Source organism: Lotus japonicus, chromosome 1 (genome assembly GCF_012489685.1).
Source record: "Lotus japonicus ecotype B-129 chromosome 1, LjGifu_v1.2".
Lineage (NCBI taxonomy): Eukaryota > Viridiplantae > Streptophyta > Magnoliopsida > Fabales > Fabaceae > Lotus > Lotus japonicus.
Window position 1 is genome coordinate 128274526 of NC_080041.1, and position 17432 is coordinate 128291957.

General features: G+C 33.0%; 3 protein-coding genes across 7 annotated transcripts; 2 read left to right on the top strand and 1 right to left on the bottom strand.

Annotated features, from left to right (window-relative positions):
* Nucleotides 1-1125: 1125 nt before the first annotated feature.
* LOC130730584 (uncharacterized) lies at nt 1126-4424 on the bottom strand. Of its 4 annotated transcripts, XR_009016382.1 has the most exons (8): nt 3917-4419; nt 3771-3826; nt 3592-3652; nt 3215-3252; nt 2943-3031; nt 2814-2857; nt 2396-2476; nt 1126-1675 (listed from the first exon to the last, which is right to left on the bottom strand). XR_009016382.1 is itself a non-coding variant. In XM_057582629.1 (6 exons), the coding sequence occupies exons 1-5, from the start codon at nt 4074-4076 to the stop codon at nt 2420-2422; spliced, it is 378 nt and encodes a 125-aa protein (XP_057438612.1). In that variant the 5' UTR covers nt 4077-4419; the 3' UTR covers nt 1126-1675; nt 2396-2419. The 4 variants fall into 4 exon arrangements, 1 of the variants encoding a protein (XP_057438612.1); XR_009016380.1 differs by lacking the exon at nt 2943-3031 and having other exon boundaries at nt 2814-2907; nt 3917-4424; XR_009016381.1 differs by lacking the exon at nt 2943-3031 and having other exon boundaries at nt 3917-4415.
* Nucleotides 4425-4810: 386 nt separating this feature from the next.
* LOC130730582 (probable histone H2A variant 1) lies at nt 4811-6587 on the top strand. The gene is made up of 3 exons (XM_057582628.1): nt 4811-4962; nt 5156-5278; nt 6035-6587. The coding sequence occupies exons 2-3, from the start codon at nt 5168-5170 to the stop codon at nt 6329-6331; spliced, it is 408 nt and encodes a 135-aa protein (XP_057438611.1). The 5' UTR covers nt 4811-4962; nt 5156-5167; the 3' UTR covers nt 6332-6587.
* A 1469-nt stretch (nt 6588-8056) lies between these two features.
* On the top strand, nt 8057-12492 carry LOC130730585 (beta-carotene isomerase D27, chloroplastic). Of its 2 annotated transcripts, none has more exons than XM_057582631.1 (9): nt 8057-8296; nt 8405-8494; nt 8585-8724; nt 9291-9383; nt 10125-10186; nt 10465-10571; nt 11528-11620; nt 11852-11909; nt 12107-12492. In XM_057582631.1, the coding sequence occupies exons 1-8, from the start codon at nt 8128-8130 to the stop codon at nt 11890-11892; spliced, it is 795 nt and encodes a 264-aa protein (XP_057438614.1). In that variant the 5' UTR covers nt 8057-8127; the 3' UTR covers nt 11893-11909; nt 12107-12492. The 2 variants fall into 2 exon arrangements, with proteins under 2 accessions (XP_057438614.1, XP_057438613.1); XM_057582630.1 differs by having other exon boundaries at nt 8058-8296; nt 12070-12492.
* Nucleotides 12493-17432: the final 4940 nt, after the last annotated feature.

The window sequence follows — 17432 nt, forward strand, 5'->3', positions numbered from 1 at the left end:
AAAAAGTAGGTTTAAATAAACTTTTAGTACCTTCTAAATACATTATTTTTGTTTTTCATCATTGGAATTTTATTTTATTTTTTTGAATTTGATCCATAGAAAAAATAGATATCATTTTAATGAACTCAGCAATCTGCAAAGGCTTCTATTATTGAAAGTATTGTTCCTCTCAAAAGATGAGATTCTCTGCTATAAACTTGGCCCTTGTTTCTTTCATCCCTCAACAAAAAAACCACTTATACTACTATTGTGTTATTCTCGTGAGAGATTTCTACATGAAAGTATTTTCATGCCCGTTCCACCTTGTAGCAACTTGTAACTCTGTAATTTAAACATAAATAAATATAGATTATATACGTAAGTAACTCCGTAATTATATATATATATATTACTTTAAAAATTATTTTAAAAAGAACTTTAATTATATGAAAATGTATTTTTCTATTCGTTTTAACTTGAAAGTATTTTCATGTTCAATGTACCTACCCGTGGGAGTTTTTTACCGGTAATTTGAAAAAAAAATGAAAGAAATTGAACATTTACTATAAAATTTTCAGATATATATATATATCTATACATACATATATATATGTTTTACTCCAAAAGTTATTTTAAAAATTACGAAAATTAAAATAAACCAAATTATATAAAAAATCTTGGGAAAAACACTTTAGCTTTCATTCTTGTGGTTAATGCACCTATTCAGTTTATTCTTTTAACCCTCTCATTTGTATATTTTATATATTAAAAATTATGACATTAGTTGAAATATATTTTTCTATTATTAGTTTATTCATTATGCTGTTATTATACTTTCTAACCTCCTCTCTGTTTATTCTTTAAACTCTCTAAGTAGCCCAATTTTCTTTTTCAGCTCCCCAATTGAGATAAAATCAGAATTTTAATAGCATCGCTCACCACTGTATAAAAGAGATACTACACTTCAACATTCAACCTTTATCATGTTCCTAACATGGGGTGAATAATTCATTCAGTTTTCATTTTATATAGTTGTCCTCCTTTTTTATACCATGGAACCCACAAAAGTCTCATACTTCAATCAAGGCTCCCACTATAAAATCTGCATCAGTGAGAATATTTCAAGCCAATTACTCAGCAATGTCATTGCACTATAAGATAATTACCTCCTAAATATATGAGTTAACTTTTCATGATCCAAAGAGTTCCACTATAAATTTGTAGAAGTTATGAACACATCTAATAAAGTGTTTGAGTTTTCCTATTGCCAAGTTTCCTGACAATATATCAATAATGATAACAATGAAACCTGATTAGGAGGCTAGAGTAATGAAAACTCAATCCTCCGAACTCTAAAGATCATGGTGACATCGAATATTTCATCATTGGTCCTTTAAAATTGTCATCAATTCATCATATCAAAGTGTCACCTCAATAACCTGCCTCAGAATTATTTATCGCATTAGTATCTATGATAGTTCTAAATCTTCATAGTCCATTTCAGTGACAGCTAACATTCTTGATAAACTTCATTAGCTAATTTCACTTAACATAATGAGTCTATTGTTCTTGCATATTTGGATGTAATGTTGTAACATCTCTTCCTCGAAAAGCCAGAAAGTATGGCATTCGACGACCAATTCCCAAACTTCTTACATTGCTCTATGGACTAAGCATTCATCTTTCCAATGACAACCTGAACAATAAATTAAACATGATTATCATCATTCGAATTCTGATATGAAATGTTAAAGAACAATTATAAAATAAAAGCTCAAACATTAGATAGAAATGACTTGGTCATAGAAATAACTCATCATCAAAATCCACAAAGACCTCTCACAAATGTTTTCATAAACTAAATGTAAATAATTACACGCTTTCAAGTTGTTGGAGAAGGTCACTACAACACTTCTTATTAGAATTGAAACTTATTCATTAATATTTGCAAACTTCAACTAAATTGGCTCACCATCTGTTCACCAAAAATGCCAAGAAAAAAAGAGGATTGAAGAGAAAGAGGAAAAGTTTAGGAAAATAAATAAAAAAAGGTACACTTAGTTGTTTCTCCCTCGAGTTCCAAGAGTGAATTGAAATGATGAAGAAAAAAAAATCCACTCGTTTAACCGACTCGCTATATTACAAAGAATTGAATAAGATAATGAGAATAAGAATGCAGAACAAATGGATTTTGGGGTTGGGATGACTTTAAGGTCTTCTGCAACCAACCAACATGCATTGATACACTTTAAAACTTAATACCACTGTAGTTAAAATTAGAATTATAATATAGTTATATTAAGAACTAACTTGAAGATCAATGATAAAAGAGAAAATCCTCTTTTCTAACGCAACCAATATAGGCACCCATAGATTAAATTAGGATAGAGGAGCAAGCATTAAAGGAAAATGAAACCTGTGGAAGGAAGGCAGAAGCATTCTAATTTTCTCCATCAAACTCATCATTATATGTACCAGAAAGTTGACTTAGTAAGTCCTACAAATAAAAAAGATAGATATAAGTCCCAAAACTAATCAGCAATAAGGCTAGGGAAAATGCAGATATTTGAGTTTGAATTACAGCAGCAGTGTGCATGATATGAGTACTTAGAAAAGTTCATAAAGGCTCTAGAAAATCTAGCTCTATTTGACTCTAAACAACATATAACTGAGTTAGCAAATATCCTTCATAAAATAAAATTGTAAGAGATTCCAATTTCTGAAACTTCCAACTAATCCATTGATTTTTAACCAATCCCATTTATTTTAGAGATATGCTTGCTCAATAAACTTATGTTCAATAAACTACTGATGCCAACAAAACTAAGGTATACCTGTACAGATTTTGTTTCCTTTCCTCTGCTCACGGGCCTGCATCCTGTTCAGAATCATTGATTTTAATTAGATGCAACACTTCTGAATAGCAGACTGGAGATTAGAGAAAAATAATGAAGTTAGCTTACTTAACATTGATAAAATTAAATGTTATTGAATTGAAATCTTTGGACCTTGACAGCAGAAACAATATTGAATGTCATCTCCAAAATCTTACCTAGGAAACAAAAGGAATGCCACGACATTGAGCTAATAAATCAAACATTGAGCTCGAAGTCGTAAGATTTTTTAAAGAGATACACTTCAAACTATTGCTAAGAGTTGTGAACAAACCCATCAAGAACTTTAACATAAAATTACCATAGTATAAAACTTGGTAGCAAATGATTTATGCATATACCTTGAAATTTAAAGCTTCTGCCACCATTAACACATGATCTGAGAAATAGAACAAAAGTTCCAAAAATTAATCACTGAAAGTAACGCATTGTTCTTCATAATCTCATAGCAGAATGAATAATCGAAATGAAACCTAACACACCAAATTCATCTCAGTATATTATAGGTCATCAAACTAAGATTCTTTATTTTGAGGAAAGGACCTCTTGTTTCTTCACCCTAAAAAACACCAATAAAGAACAAATTCTTTACTGATCAAAACTTTGGTTCTCTTGCAAATCCAAAAAAAAAACTTTTCTTATAAATCTACCATTGTCAGATTAGGTTCAAAAAATTAAAAGGTATTGAAATAATTTAAACTCAATGTCATTTTCTCACCTCCAATTGGCCATATGTCCAGTAATGCTACAAATGTATTGATTTGCCAAATCTGTAGTTCCTGAAACAAAACATCAAAGAACATGAGTTTTCCATGAAGATGATCTTAGCTCATCAGGGGTAAACTTCAGAACTCAAGAAACCAAAATAGCTCCCCAACTCGGAATAAATAAAAATACCTCTGAAAATCGTCCTTGCCAGTGAAGCAGCGGAGTAACGGGAAAGAAAATTTCAACTGTGGACAACATGAAAAGGAAAAGTTAATTAGAAAGCATAATGCGGTTGGTTAAGTTCAGAACGTGGAAGAAAGGAGAAAAGGACTCACCCAAAGAAACCTGAGAGGATGCAGGCATGGAAAATGGAGATAGAAGAAGAAGGAAAAGAGGTAGATGAGGAGATGAATTGGGAATCTGAGTTCTTTCAAATTCAGAATTTAAAAAATTAGCATTTGTATTGGGGAACTGAGGAGGAAATGAATTTACCATGATGTAAATATGAGAGCCTCAATTAATTTAGTAGTGGGAATGCACACATGTAATTGGCCAAAATAAAGATAGTGGGGGCGGTGGTATTGGAAAAGAGGAGTAACTGGGGAAACATCTAGAGAAGAAATTTGATTGGTGGAGTGAAAGGTGGAAGGGGGGAGGTTAATTAGTAACAGAATTAATAAATTTAATGCTCAAAATTTAAATTCAAAATGGCACTAAAGGAAGACAGAAGACGGATTGGGGTGCTAGTGGGAATGAACATTGTTTATTGGACAATGAGGGGTAGACCAAATTGAAAAAGAAATGGATACAAACAGTCTGGAAAATATTTGATGAGGTTGGGGGAGGAGAAAGATTAATGAGTTAGTGGGAGAGAGAGAGAGGATAGGAAGGATGAAGGGAATAAACTCTAATAAAATAATGGGTGAGTGAATAAAATATTGTAGTTTATTCAGATGGGGGAATAAAATATTGCCAAAAATTTGTGGAGTTGACACATCAGCTAACAACTTCTTATAATGATTCTGTTTTAATATATGTATATATGTATTGATTGATGATTGATTGATGATTGATTGATTGGGGTGGGTGAGACAATAAAATCATGACCTTATGAAGAATGGGCCGGGGTTGTTGTTTTAGCCCAGGCCAGATATTGGGAATGAAAATGTTTGTTTGACCCCTCCAAAAAATTGAAAATGTTTGAAATGAAATGAAAATGCAAATTCCCTCCCACACACGCGCGCCATTTTGTTTGTAAATTCAAAACGAAAACAAGTTGATTTCACTTTCACTTTCCCTCTCAATTTAATGCCATTCATATGACACATCACACTCCACACACTCATTCCATTTCTCTCATTCGTTCGTTTTCACTGCATCGGTGAGTTTCTTCTCTCTCTCTCTCTCTCTCTCTCCAAACCCTAACTTTTTCTCCATCGATGCTTCGAAAATTGCTTCGAATGACAGTTTTCATGTGAAAAACTCTTCAATTCGATTTCAATTTTGTTTCTGTGTATAGATCTGGAATTCGAATAATCTCTGATTTTGGTTTCACTGATTTTGTGTTGCTTCAGGTAAGGTAAGGAATGGCGGGAAAAGGAGGAAAGGGGCTTCTGGCTGCCAAAACCACCAAGGACAAAGCCAAGGAAAGCGATAAGAAGAGGCCTGTTTCTCGCTCATCCCGTGCTGGGATTCAGGTAACCCTAATTAATTTCCCCTCTTTCATGTCAGATTTTGTTACAAAGACTATGAACAGACCCTGATCTGACATGGATAGGAGTTATACTTCACATGAGATGCTAAGTTAGAAATCAATAATCTTTTTTTGTTTCTGTTAGAAATTGTCACTGTTTTAGAAGATGAATTTGATTTTGTGGTTTTGAAAACCCTAATTTTGCTGTTTATGTGTGTTTACCTCCTGATTTGCCCCTTTTTGTTTGTTTTGCCATATGTGGGTGGTTGTCGTTTCCTGTGGGTAACCCTTTTTGTTTCATTTTTCCCTCTTTCATGTCAGATTTTGTTGTTGTTGACTATGATAATGTTACATAACTATGAACAGCACAAGATCTAACTAGGATAGTAGTCATGCCCCTCATGAGATGCCAAACTATAAAGCAAGATTGATTTTGTCTTTGTTATAACATAATTGGACACACATTCATATCTTTCAGAATTAATTCTGCTACCACAATCAATTAGGGGTAGCTTCTTCAAAAATCAATTCTCCTTTCAATGTGAAGACTCACTGTGTATCCAAACATGTACTATGTAATAGTGACTTTATGAGATGAATAATGAATTTGCTGCATATGTTTGTTTACCTCCTTAATTTGCACTTAGTAATAGTGACTTTATGAGGTGAATAACGAATTTGCTGCATATGTTTGTCTACCTCCTCACTTTCCTTTTCTTTTGCCTCTTTTGGTTTGTTTTGGCATGTGGGTTGGTTGTAGTTTCCAGTGGGTAGAATCCACAGGCAACTGAAGCAAAGGGCACATGCACATGGCCGTGTTGGGGGTACTGCTGCTGTTTACTTGGCCTCCATTCTGGAATATCTGACTGCTGAGGTGCTGGAGCTGGCTGGGAATGCAAGCAAGGATCTGAAGGTGAAGAGGATCACACCGCGTCACTTGCAGCTCGCTATCAGGGGAGATGAAGAGCTTGACACCCTCATCAAAGGAACCATTGCTGGTGGTGGTGTCATCCCTCACATTCACAAGTCCTTGATCAACAAAACCTCCAAAGAGTGAATGGATTCTTAACTTGTTTCTGGTTTTATTATGTTGCCTGGTTATCTCAGTGGCCCCTAGTGTAGTTTTGGCCAGTCTAATTTACTGTTTCTTTACAATTCAGGTGTTAGAATGTAAATGCTCATTCTTAATTATGTGATTGCTTAACTAGTTTGACTTGGCTCTCATACTCCTATTCTGGGATTGTAATGCTGTTGGATCCTTGACAGTGCTTTGTTTTTAGCTTCAATATGCAAATTAGTCGTTATTTGTATTATTAGTAATTTCTGTCACTGGTATTAGCTTCTTTACTTTTAGCGTTTGCAATATATAAGTGCTTTTTTAGCATCATTGTTAATGCAATTGCCAATGAGCAATATGAATATCAAATTTTAATTTTACTTGTGCCAAAATGCTTAACAAGTTCCCCTGTAATTGCCTCAGTTCCTGATAACATGACATGCCATGTTTTGGTCACTTCGTGTAGTAACTTACATGTTTAATTTCTTAGGGACAATTAGGTGCACTTTAACATTTCTTGGTATAAAATTTGTTCGTGACAGTACAAGTAACGCTTTCAGTTCTTTGAGCCATTCAACGTTTTGGCCACGGATTTCCACATCTTTAAAATTTAATCGACAGTTTGGTATACGATATACCTTCAAATGTGTGTTTACAATGTAAACGATTTACTAATTTGTCAATTAATTTTAAAGTGATATCTATCAACGATAATCATGTTCTTTTCTATTCTGAGACTGTGTTGGTTACATAATCAAATGTGATAATATTTTTTATCATGAGTTGTACTTAAACCTTAAAGTGATACCTATAACCTCCAATTAATTAATCTAGATACAACCTCCTACATAATTAATCTGGAGAATGGATTAAAAAGTATTCATGCAGCCCCACTCAAGTCTTAATCATAACCAAGTAGTGCTTAACTATTTACTTTATTTTGTTTCATAATATTGTGACGATTCTGAAGTGAATAAATCTGCTTGAAATAGTAAGAAAGATATTTAAGGTTTTAAATTTTCATTAGTATCAAATTTATGTTTTGTGTCTCTGTATTTTAAATATATACTTTTTTGGTAGATATTTTAAATATATATATATATATATATATATATATATATATTAATATGTAAAAGTATAGCTAACAAATATTCAATATAAAGACAAAATTATAAAATACATTTAATATGAACAATTTGACTGAGAAAAAATCCAACACAGTACAAATGTCCTCAGCACTCAGCAGCACTGTAATTATAAAATGATGGAGCACATAACAATATTCAGGATTCAAATATCTATAATAAAACAGTAGACTTGTAACATCTTGTTAGTGAAATGTACATTCAAATATGCTTTTTAATATTTTACTTGAATTAACGGTAAAACTCTCTGTACCAAGTATTTAGCGCAACTATGTTCATAAAAGCTTAAACTAAGAACTTCTGCTTAAGTTAGAATAACCTTACGTCAGCTGATCTACACGTATGATGGTCATATAATACAGTCTCAAATATAATATCTTATAAAATCATTTTAAATTTTATATAATGCATGTTATTTGTAAGATTAGTAGTTCGGAACCTGGAGCCAAGACAAAAAAGCATCTATAATATCCAAACAAACCGCCAAGAACAGAATCTTGAGCAAGAGCTTTGTGTGAATACTGAATATGCTATTCATGCACTCTTTGTCCTCATCATCATATGTGATTCTCTCTCAACCCCACCATTTAAAACTACAATACAACCATACTTTATTTCACTCTCACATGAAAATCACAATAACACTAAAAAATGGAAACAAGTGTTGTGAGGCAGAACATGATTTCAATTTCAACACCAACTTCACCTCTCTGGAAGCTGATCAAACACAAACCACAACATCGACCTTGTGTGGTTGCAGTGCTCAGAAATCCTTTAAGTGACATTGCAGGAGCAGCAAGAAAAACTATAGGAGAATCTGGTAAGTTACCATATACTCCTAATTCGATAATATAATGCTAATTACATACTTTCCTAATTGCATATCTCATATTTTCGAAGTAGAGATAAAGTTTCTCGTTTTTAACAGATTCTCCTATGAAAACTAATATCTACAAGGATAACTGGTTTGATCGCTTAGCAATAAACCATCTATCAAAAAGTGTTCAAGAAGCCACAGGTTCACAATCATATCATAATACCCTTTTGTCCATTGTTGTTATTTCATTTCAATGAGAAGTTCTATATATAAAATTTGAGTCTTTTGCAGGAGTGATTAACCATAAGAGTGGGTATGAGGGTCTGGTTGAAGCAGCTAATGTGGCTAAACATAAATTTAGTCCTGTTCAGCAGCAAGAGGTTGTCATTCAAGCTCTTGACAAAGCTTTTCCAAAGCCAATACTAGATTTGGTAAGTCCATTACTCTCTAGAGTTTGTTTTGTGCTTTCTCTCATGTCTCTGTTTTGACATGCTTCCCAAAATTTGTTTTGTCATTCATTCATATAAGCACCTCTGGATTTGAGCTTATTGAAACTTTTCTATTAGAAAATGAATTGAGTAAGTTTCAGTAAGTGCGCTTTAGCTTGCATCCAAATGCTTATTTCCCTCTTCCATTCATTTGCATTTCATAAAACAAATTAGTTTATTATTTTACAGACATTCTTTGATTCTGCTCTTGTGCTTTCCTTCTTCCATTTCAAGTCATATAAGTAATTTTACCTTTTCCAATTCCACTATATTAAGGGTTAAACAACTCAATATGCAATTTTCCATGTTATTGGAGATCATGGTGAATAGAAATGAAATTAATGGAGGTTATTATTTTCTTTCTCTGTAAGAATTGGTTTATGTTATTTTGTGTTAGAAAGGTTTTAATTTCTTGTTCTGCTTCTACTATTTGCTTTTATTATTTAATAATGCCTGAGCATTGTAATTTACGGTAATGAATATGTTGTTATGTGTGGCACATATGGCAGATAAAGACACTGCTACCACCATCTAAATTTGCAAGGGAATATTATGCCGTCTTCACCACTTTGTTCTTTGCTTGGTTGGTCGGACCATCCGAGGTGAACAATGTCTTACATTTACGTAATAGACTCTGAATAATTTTATATTATATTAAATTAATAATTGAGATTGTATTGTACTTATACAATTTGTATTGTTCATGATTTGCTACTAACATGTTTCTGGCTATCAGCTCAATCTTTTTTTGATATTAGCTCAATTTTTTCTCAAAATTAATTTTATTTATCGGAGAAAAAAACTTGACCTTAGTATTAATTTAGAAAGATTTTTAAACATGCACTGAATTACAATTGAAGATGAACGTGTCACTTGACCGCTATGTAGGTCAACTGGTCGGACCATTATGTCCGGTTCAATTTTTACAACCTTGTTTGATAAGTCATCATAAAAACGCATTTAAACTTTTTAAAAAAGAACATAAAGATTGCACTTTAATTTATTTAACTCCAAATAGAAAAACCTAGTTGAAGATGTCTGGTGACATCCTTTTACTTTCCGTCCTATGATTTAAAAAATGAATTTAGAAGGTTAATTTTTTTTTAACTTTAGAAGGTCTCAATGCTTCATATCCCTCGGGAGCAGAACATGGTAGCCGATGCAATGGCAAAACTTGCCCTTCATGAAGGATGGGATTGGAAAGTTTGGACGCTTCCCCCATCCACAATAGTTCCCCTCCTGTGTGTCAGGATATAGTTGCTTAGTTGTTGCTTCTTTTTATTTCCATTTGTAACCAACAAAAAAAAATCTCATTATGATCTCATTAATTTCACATTGAGAAGGTTAGAGAATCGGAGGTCAACGGAAGAAGAGAAAAAAATGTAGTCTACGTCAAAAAATGCAGGTTAGTTCATTCATTATCATGGTGATTATTGTTTTCTTTCATATGATACACATCTTTAACAGAAAATGGTGCTCAATTCACCCACCTAACACAGATTATAATTGCAACGCACAATCCACTACTATCATTACAATTCTCCAACCTCCTATAATCTATTCCCATCATGATTATCATGATCCCCATCAAGTTTATTGTCAATACCATTAACTATGTCAATTTTCATCATTTCACCTAGTTATATTTAACCTGACATTTTGTGTAAATAACAATATGTGCAGGTTTTTAGAGGCGACAAACTGTGTAGGAATGTGTACTAATATCTGCAAAATGCCATCTCAATCGTTTATCAAGGACTCTCTTGGTATGTCATTCAACATGGTCCCAAGTAAGTATCTCAGAAACTACACTTGCTTGAGATCAAGCATAGTTCTATTTGTTCATACACCAATTTATTTCAACTGTTGCAGAACTTGTATTAATATGTTTGATATTGTTATTGAAACCCATTATTACATTTAATTCTTATGACATGAACTAAAATAGAAGTCCTTTTAAGTGTATGTTTCTAGGATCCAAAACCTTTTGCCCTCATTTTGTGTCTCGTTCTCGGTCTCACCCATAGAATTGTGTCATGTCATTTAAAAATCACAATATAATGTTATAATGTCATATTTATGCCTTTTTTAATTGATATGCCGTAAATCTATTGGCATTGGCACACAAATGGAGCAGAAGACTTCCATCCATGTTTATGACATTGGCAAAATGTCATGTTTTAATCCAAAACTAAACCTCCATGGAAAAGATCCATGGTGCTGATAAAAAACTAAATCTAAGATTATCTATTTTTAGTTAACCGACAATGAAATATAAATGGAAAAAAAAGAGCACTCTTCTTACTTGAAAGAGTATCATGGCCTCTACACGTCTCAACTAGATTGTGGATGCCAGCATCAGCATCAGCATTTCTATGGAGGACCCCATGCACATACCACTAAGGGTGCAAAACTATTAATAGACCCATCCAACCTCGGATGAGGCTTGAGGAACCAGAACACAGATAGATGAAATATACTGCATACTTTTGATAAAGAAATTACACCTAAAAAATAACCATAATTAAAGTTAATAGATAGTGTTATTCTGTGAAGTGTGAATGATATCTGTCATGAACCCACCATAAAATGTTTTCTGTTTACCAAGAGCATTCAAATTGTATATCATCATGACCATGTATAAATGGACAATAGTAAGCAAGGGAAATCCCTATGATCATCAAATAAATTCCAATAATTAATGGACAAATCCAATCTGATGTTTTATTTATCTTTTGATTTGCAGATTTTGATGACATGAGTTGTGAGATGATATTTGGGCAGGACCCTCCAGCATTAGCTGATGATCCAGCACTGAAGCAACCTTGCTACAAACTATGTAATTACTTTATTGCAAGATTTGTCACATTTATTTGCATGCCCATATTATCTTTTAAATAACTAGCATACTGTGAAATGAAGAAAAGAAATTCTCCAGATCACTGCACATTCTCAGAGATATGCTTTTGTCACTACGATTTAAGAAACGACATAACTGCATAAGTAAAATTTGTAACTTATAGCAGAAAGTTGAATGAAAGTATGAAACTAACTTTGCATTTTCATGCAGGTAAGGCATATAAACAGCATGGACCGAGCTGCCACGATTAATGCAGAGAGTATGGATGGTAGGAGTCATCTTAAGAAACATTATTCTATACTAATCAGTAATCACTAATAGTTACATTAATATACTTAGTTTCTTTTTTGGGGATATTACCTGGTTATCTGCATATCTCTGCAGAAAATCATGAAGGAGAAAACTTAGATGTTGTTTCATATGTGCAGTTTGGGGAGAATTGGTTTGACTAGAGATTTGTTGTAGGCTTTGAGGTCAGCAAGGGTGGAACAAGTGTGTCTCCCACATATTGTGTGCTGCCAAAGTTCAGGCTCATCAGCCATAGTTTCTCTCAATGAAGTGCTCCAACACACTCAGAACCAATCATTTGCAGGTGGATTTCCATCATTTTACTAGTTTCAAAGTTCTTTCTTTTTGGTTTTTAAATGTGTAAAAGCACAAGTGGCCAACCGGCTTAAGGTTTATTTATAATTTTTTATGATAGGAAACTAGTCTTTCCAATGTTTTCAGCCCTTTCCCAATAATAATAGAACACTAATAAGTAAGAAAGAAAAGGACACTTTCCTAGTAGTTTTCGGCTATGTTTGTATATCAGTTGAAATCAATACAAATAGATGTTGGAACGCTCGAAACTTTTCTTATAAATTGAGATAAAAGTCTATTCACATTATATTTGATTGATATCAAAACACACACTTCATCCTTCAAGCTAAAGCAGAGGAACTTTGATTAAAGCAGAGGAACTTTGATTATTTGGAGAATATAAATAGGATGTAAAATATAGTTGACTAGTAACAGCATGAACCCCACCTTGCTAATAGTGAACACTAATGCATTGCATCAGAGTGATGTAAATAGCATTTATAATCTGCTTTGCCGTCCAATATGGAAAATTAAACATGTGGATGGAGTTTGGAAGTTGGAAGTCAAAGTGGAGTTGCCTGCCATTTGTTGTTGGTTAAAATGAAATTTAGCAATCATGGAGATTGGAGTAATCCATGCACTCAACAATAGCAAAAGATACATTAGAAAATATGTATTTGAACCACAATGGATTCATGACCGTCATAACTCATAATCAAATAGGAACACTTGAAATGGTGATGTACTCTGATATACTAAGGGGTTGTGTAAAACACTTATGTTTCTTTTTACATCGAAAATATAAACTCCACCCGTGAGGAATTGATCTCTGGACCTATCCTACCTAACCCATATGTATCATATTTCTTACCACTTGAGCTATCATTTGAGTACTAAATATAAGAGTTATTTAACTTCACCCTAATGGTCAAGTATGAGGTATGATTATTTAAAAAAAAAAGAGAGAAAAGGTTATAAATGTTTTGCTCATTTATCTTAAATAGCTCTTAAATGACATTTATAAATTTCATGCTAAAAAAATAGAGTATATTTCTTAAATAATATTGTACTTTTTTTGGTTTTCGTTTGTCAAAAACTTTTATTCGGTTGAAAAATTATAGTGTACTGCTTATTACAAAACCATATGTGTTGGAGGAAACTGCAAAATTGATTTGATCAAAGCCCACAAGTCCTTATTCCTACATTGCTATAGAGACACTTACGCTTAAGCCCAATTTAGACTTTGGTTTGATCAAAAACCTATAAGCCCTTATTTCCTTTCCATTTAGCTAGGTTTGTGAATATTTCGTGAGTTGGCCCAACATTTTCTCCGCAAGAGACCCTTAGCTTTTTCTTTTATTTTGGTCATCATGAATGGTTTTTTAATTTTTTTTTTTCAGTTTTAAATGTTTCAAATGGGCGAGCAAAAGCAAGCCAATATTGTATTATGCAGTATGCACTAAGAGCATCTCCAATGCATAGTTGCTAGTTGGGTTGCTTAAAAACTATTTCGGTGGGTCCAGACTGACACATAGGATTTAAGCAACTCAAGCAGAATTCCCTCCAACCACGGTTGCTTAGTTTACTTTTAGTTGGGTCCCATTATACCTCTTATATTTATATTATTTCAAGGTAATGACACTATACAAGTACATGAATGAAATATAAAATATGATTTTTTGGTCAAAAAATAAGGAGAGAGAAAATAAGCAACTGTTGCTTAAATTTAAGCAACCCAACTGCCACGTCATGTTGCTCCAGTGGTGCTCCAAAATAAGCAACGTTGCTTAAGTTGCCAACTGGATTTAAGCAACCCCATTGGAGATGCTCTAATGTTGCTAAGTTGTATTAGCTTGACTTAGGCATGTATCATATGAAGATTTAAGAATTTCTGACTCCACTGAATCAATTTCCTACAAATTTTGGTCATTTATGAGATTTTCAAAATAAAAGTGTAAGTGTGTTCATTAAAAGTATACGACATTTTTTGAAAAAATAAAAGTGTATATGCAGTCATATAATGAATCAAACTTCGCTCGACAATGAGCACATTGACAAGTTCTTATACCATACGACCAACAAGTGGTTGGAGATTTGAATTCCAACTCCTGTAAATGAAATAAGGTTATTGGTCAGCCCCTTACTTCTGAACGCGCTGATAGTAGGGTGGAGAATTAATCTCACGACTATCAAATGTGGGGATACATTCATCAACATTAAAACAATATGGCAAAGAACCCCAAAGAAAGAGACAAGGTATGTGTAGTCAATACTTGTCAATAGCTATTTACAACCAACCAAACAAGAATGAGTGGTCAAGCTGAGTGAGATTCTTTGCTCAATAATTCTTTTTTCCCTTTTCTAAAAAGAGATATCTCTGTTCTCTAATTGGCCGGAAACCTATTGAATGAGGCCAGGTTTAATGTAAGGCATGAGAAAGGAACAGTAGACACTGAACCCTAATTGTTGGACATGGATGGGCCTACCCAATGGCAAAATAGTCTATGCCAATGGAATATATGGGCCAATAGGCCCACTACTTAGAGAATAACAGGAAAAAAGGGGTAAGTCTCAACCCCTGGAAGAAGAAAAAGGCTGCTTAAGTACCATCCATTCAGAGCCCCACCAAGAATGAACCTTCTCTTCATAATAATACTGTTTGGCCGCAGCAAATGATGATAGAATACAGAAGGAAACGTTAAAGTTTCAAATACCTATCTTACTATAATTGAAGAAAGAAAAGTGAAGAAAAGGATGGCACTCTTAATTATTGGAGTTGCATGCCATCAATTGCTTGTTCACGTTCTACATTTAGATGGTGGGGAAAATGGAAATGAGTGAAATATTTTGTTGCTTTTTTAGTTACTAAATGTTTTATTGGTTTTGACTAAAAAAAGTTAATTTTCTTGGTAGTGTTGTTGTCTTTGTCAAAAACCTTAATCTGATTTCTAAAACATAAAGGAGATCCAACTAGAGAAATTGGATGAGGAGTTGCCATCATGTAGTTGATGTAATCTCTGGTGACTAATTAAGGAACCAATTATGCAGCTATGAGTCAGTTAGTACTTGCTCCATTTAATGTTTTTTCATCTTCAATTTTCCCTTAAAAAGTGTACTAACACATTGGGTAATTATCATGTCAAACAATGAAATTAAATAATCGAAAATAAAAATTACTACTCAACAAGTTATATTTGATCTGCAAGCTTCCAAAATAATCTTGCCAACCAAAAGCAAAAGCAGGAACTTTGGCAATACAACATGGTTCCGAAGCACTTTAGAATAGCACTCCATATTACCAGAATTCTGCTGCAAAGACGCAGAAGTTAATCAAATTGAAAAACCAATTGAACTATAAACTTTCCAACACCATTAATCACTAACATCTAAATTTGGCATACTTGGAGTAATAACCGACAACAACCATTCAGCTAGTTATCTTTCCCATTCAAATCACTCATTTCTCCACACTAACTCTCACCTTCTCCAACCCATCATTAAACTACTTAATATTATGTTTTTTCATACAACCACATTATTTTTATATATATTGTGACAAAGTCATCAGCTTCTCCATTAAATTAAAACAAATAAGCAATTACTAGTTTTTAATCGATTAATCAAAAAATGAACTAAAATCAATATTAAATAATTTGAAAATCATCACTAAAATACTTGCCTGGTCATACTAATTTAAAAAATATTGAAAATTAATTTTTTTAAATATATTTACCATATTAGATTTATTTTATATTATTTTTTGATTGTGGACTCATACATTTTACAAATTTGTTAGTGTTAGTTGTATTTTATGGGTGTAACCACGACCACCCGTCATCCCCTTTGACTGTCAAAGTCAATTGTTATTGTTTGTGAACATGTGTTCCATCACTTTAATACCCCCGCTTGGGATACAGGCAAGCGCTATTAGTTAAATTAATTTTATGTGAGCTATTTTTTTTACAAGAGAAAAAATATTTTATTGAAATAGATTTTTCATGAGAACAACACGCTTAAGAAGACAAAGAAACAAATCCAACCAATTCTCCTCCTATTAAAATATGAACCTCATTTAAACTTTAAGGAAAAACCCAATTGTAGTTATGTGAGCTACTTACTTATAAGTAATTAAAAAAGAATAATCAAATTAATAGTAACTAATCTTTCATATACATGTGAATGAAATTTCCGGATAATGTTTCATCCACACCTCTCTTTTGAGGTGGAGAGGTGGAATGGTGAGAGAGATAAGAAGAAAAGAAAAAGTAAGGGAGAGAAAATATGAGATGTGATAGATGATAAGATGAGAGAGATAGAAATAAAAAGAAGTGGAAATGAAGTGTTTAAAAAATGAGGTGTGTATATATTATTACTCGAAATTTCCGATTCAAACTAAAAGTTCTTTAATAATATGTACTCTTAAGTGTTAAAAAATTAAGGAATGAATTTATATTCATTAGTCATATAAATAATTATTAACAAGGTCCAAAATAATATTAGTAGATAGTTGAACTTCTTAAGCATTTAGTTGAGACTTGAGACTAATGATTTATTGACCCTTTATTGAGAGAGACGTGCTCATTAATGTGATCTCAGAATCTACGAAAATTAATCTTTTTGATATGCAAATGTTAGTGGTTAGTTGTTAGTAAGTTAGAAAATATCTTCAAAGTTCTCTTTTAGGATTCAAACCTTGGACCTTCCATTCTCCAACTCTTATATTATCTAACTCTTACTACTTGAGCTAACCCTCGGGGACGAAAATTAATCTTATTACTATTGAGTGTGATACCTAAAAAAAATCGGAAAAAATAAAATTTAGGGGCCCGCGGCTGTGAAAGTACCCTTATAGCTACCTTCTGCAAAATAGGCTGATTTGTATCTGACCATGTGCGAGTGCAGTGGATGCATGCGATTACTGAGCCTGATAATTACCATTGAATATTGATTGGACACAAAGTATATGAACATGTAACGAAAACAGGGAGAGTGTAGTAGGGTCTGTTAAATATGGCTGAGCCTGAGAGGAAGGACCCATGGCTCTCAATTTCTTCTTATCCACGCTTGTTATGGCAATTCCCAATCGTTTCAGAACAAGCATATTTTCAACACCGTTCCTGAACTACTAGACAAAACCAACTTAAATGGCGTGTCTCCTACTAAACCATCATGTCCATCAATGCAACAACATTTTTTTCCAATTATGCTG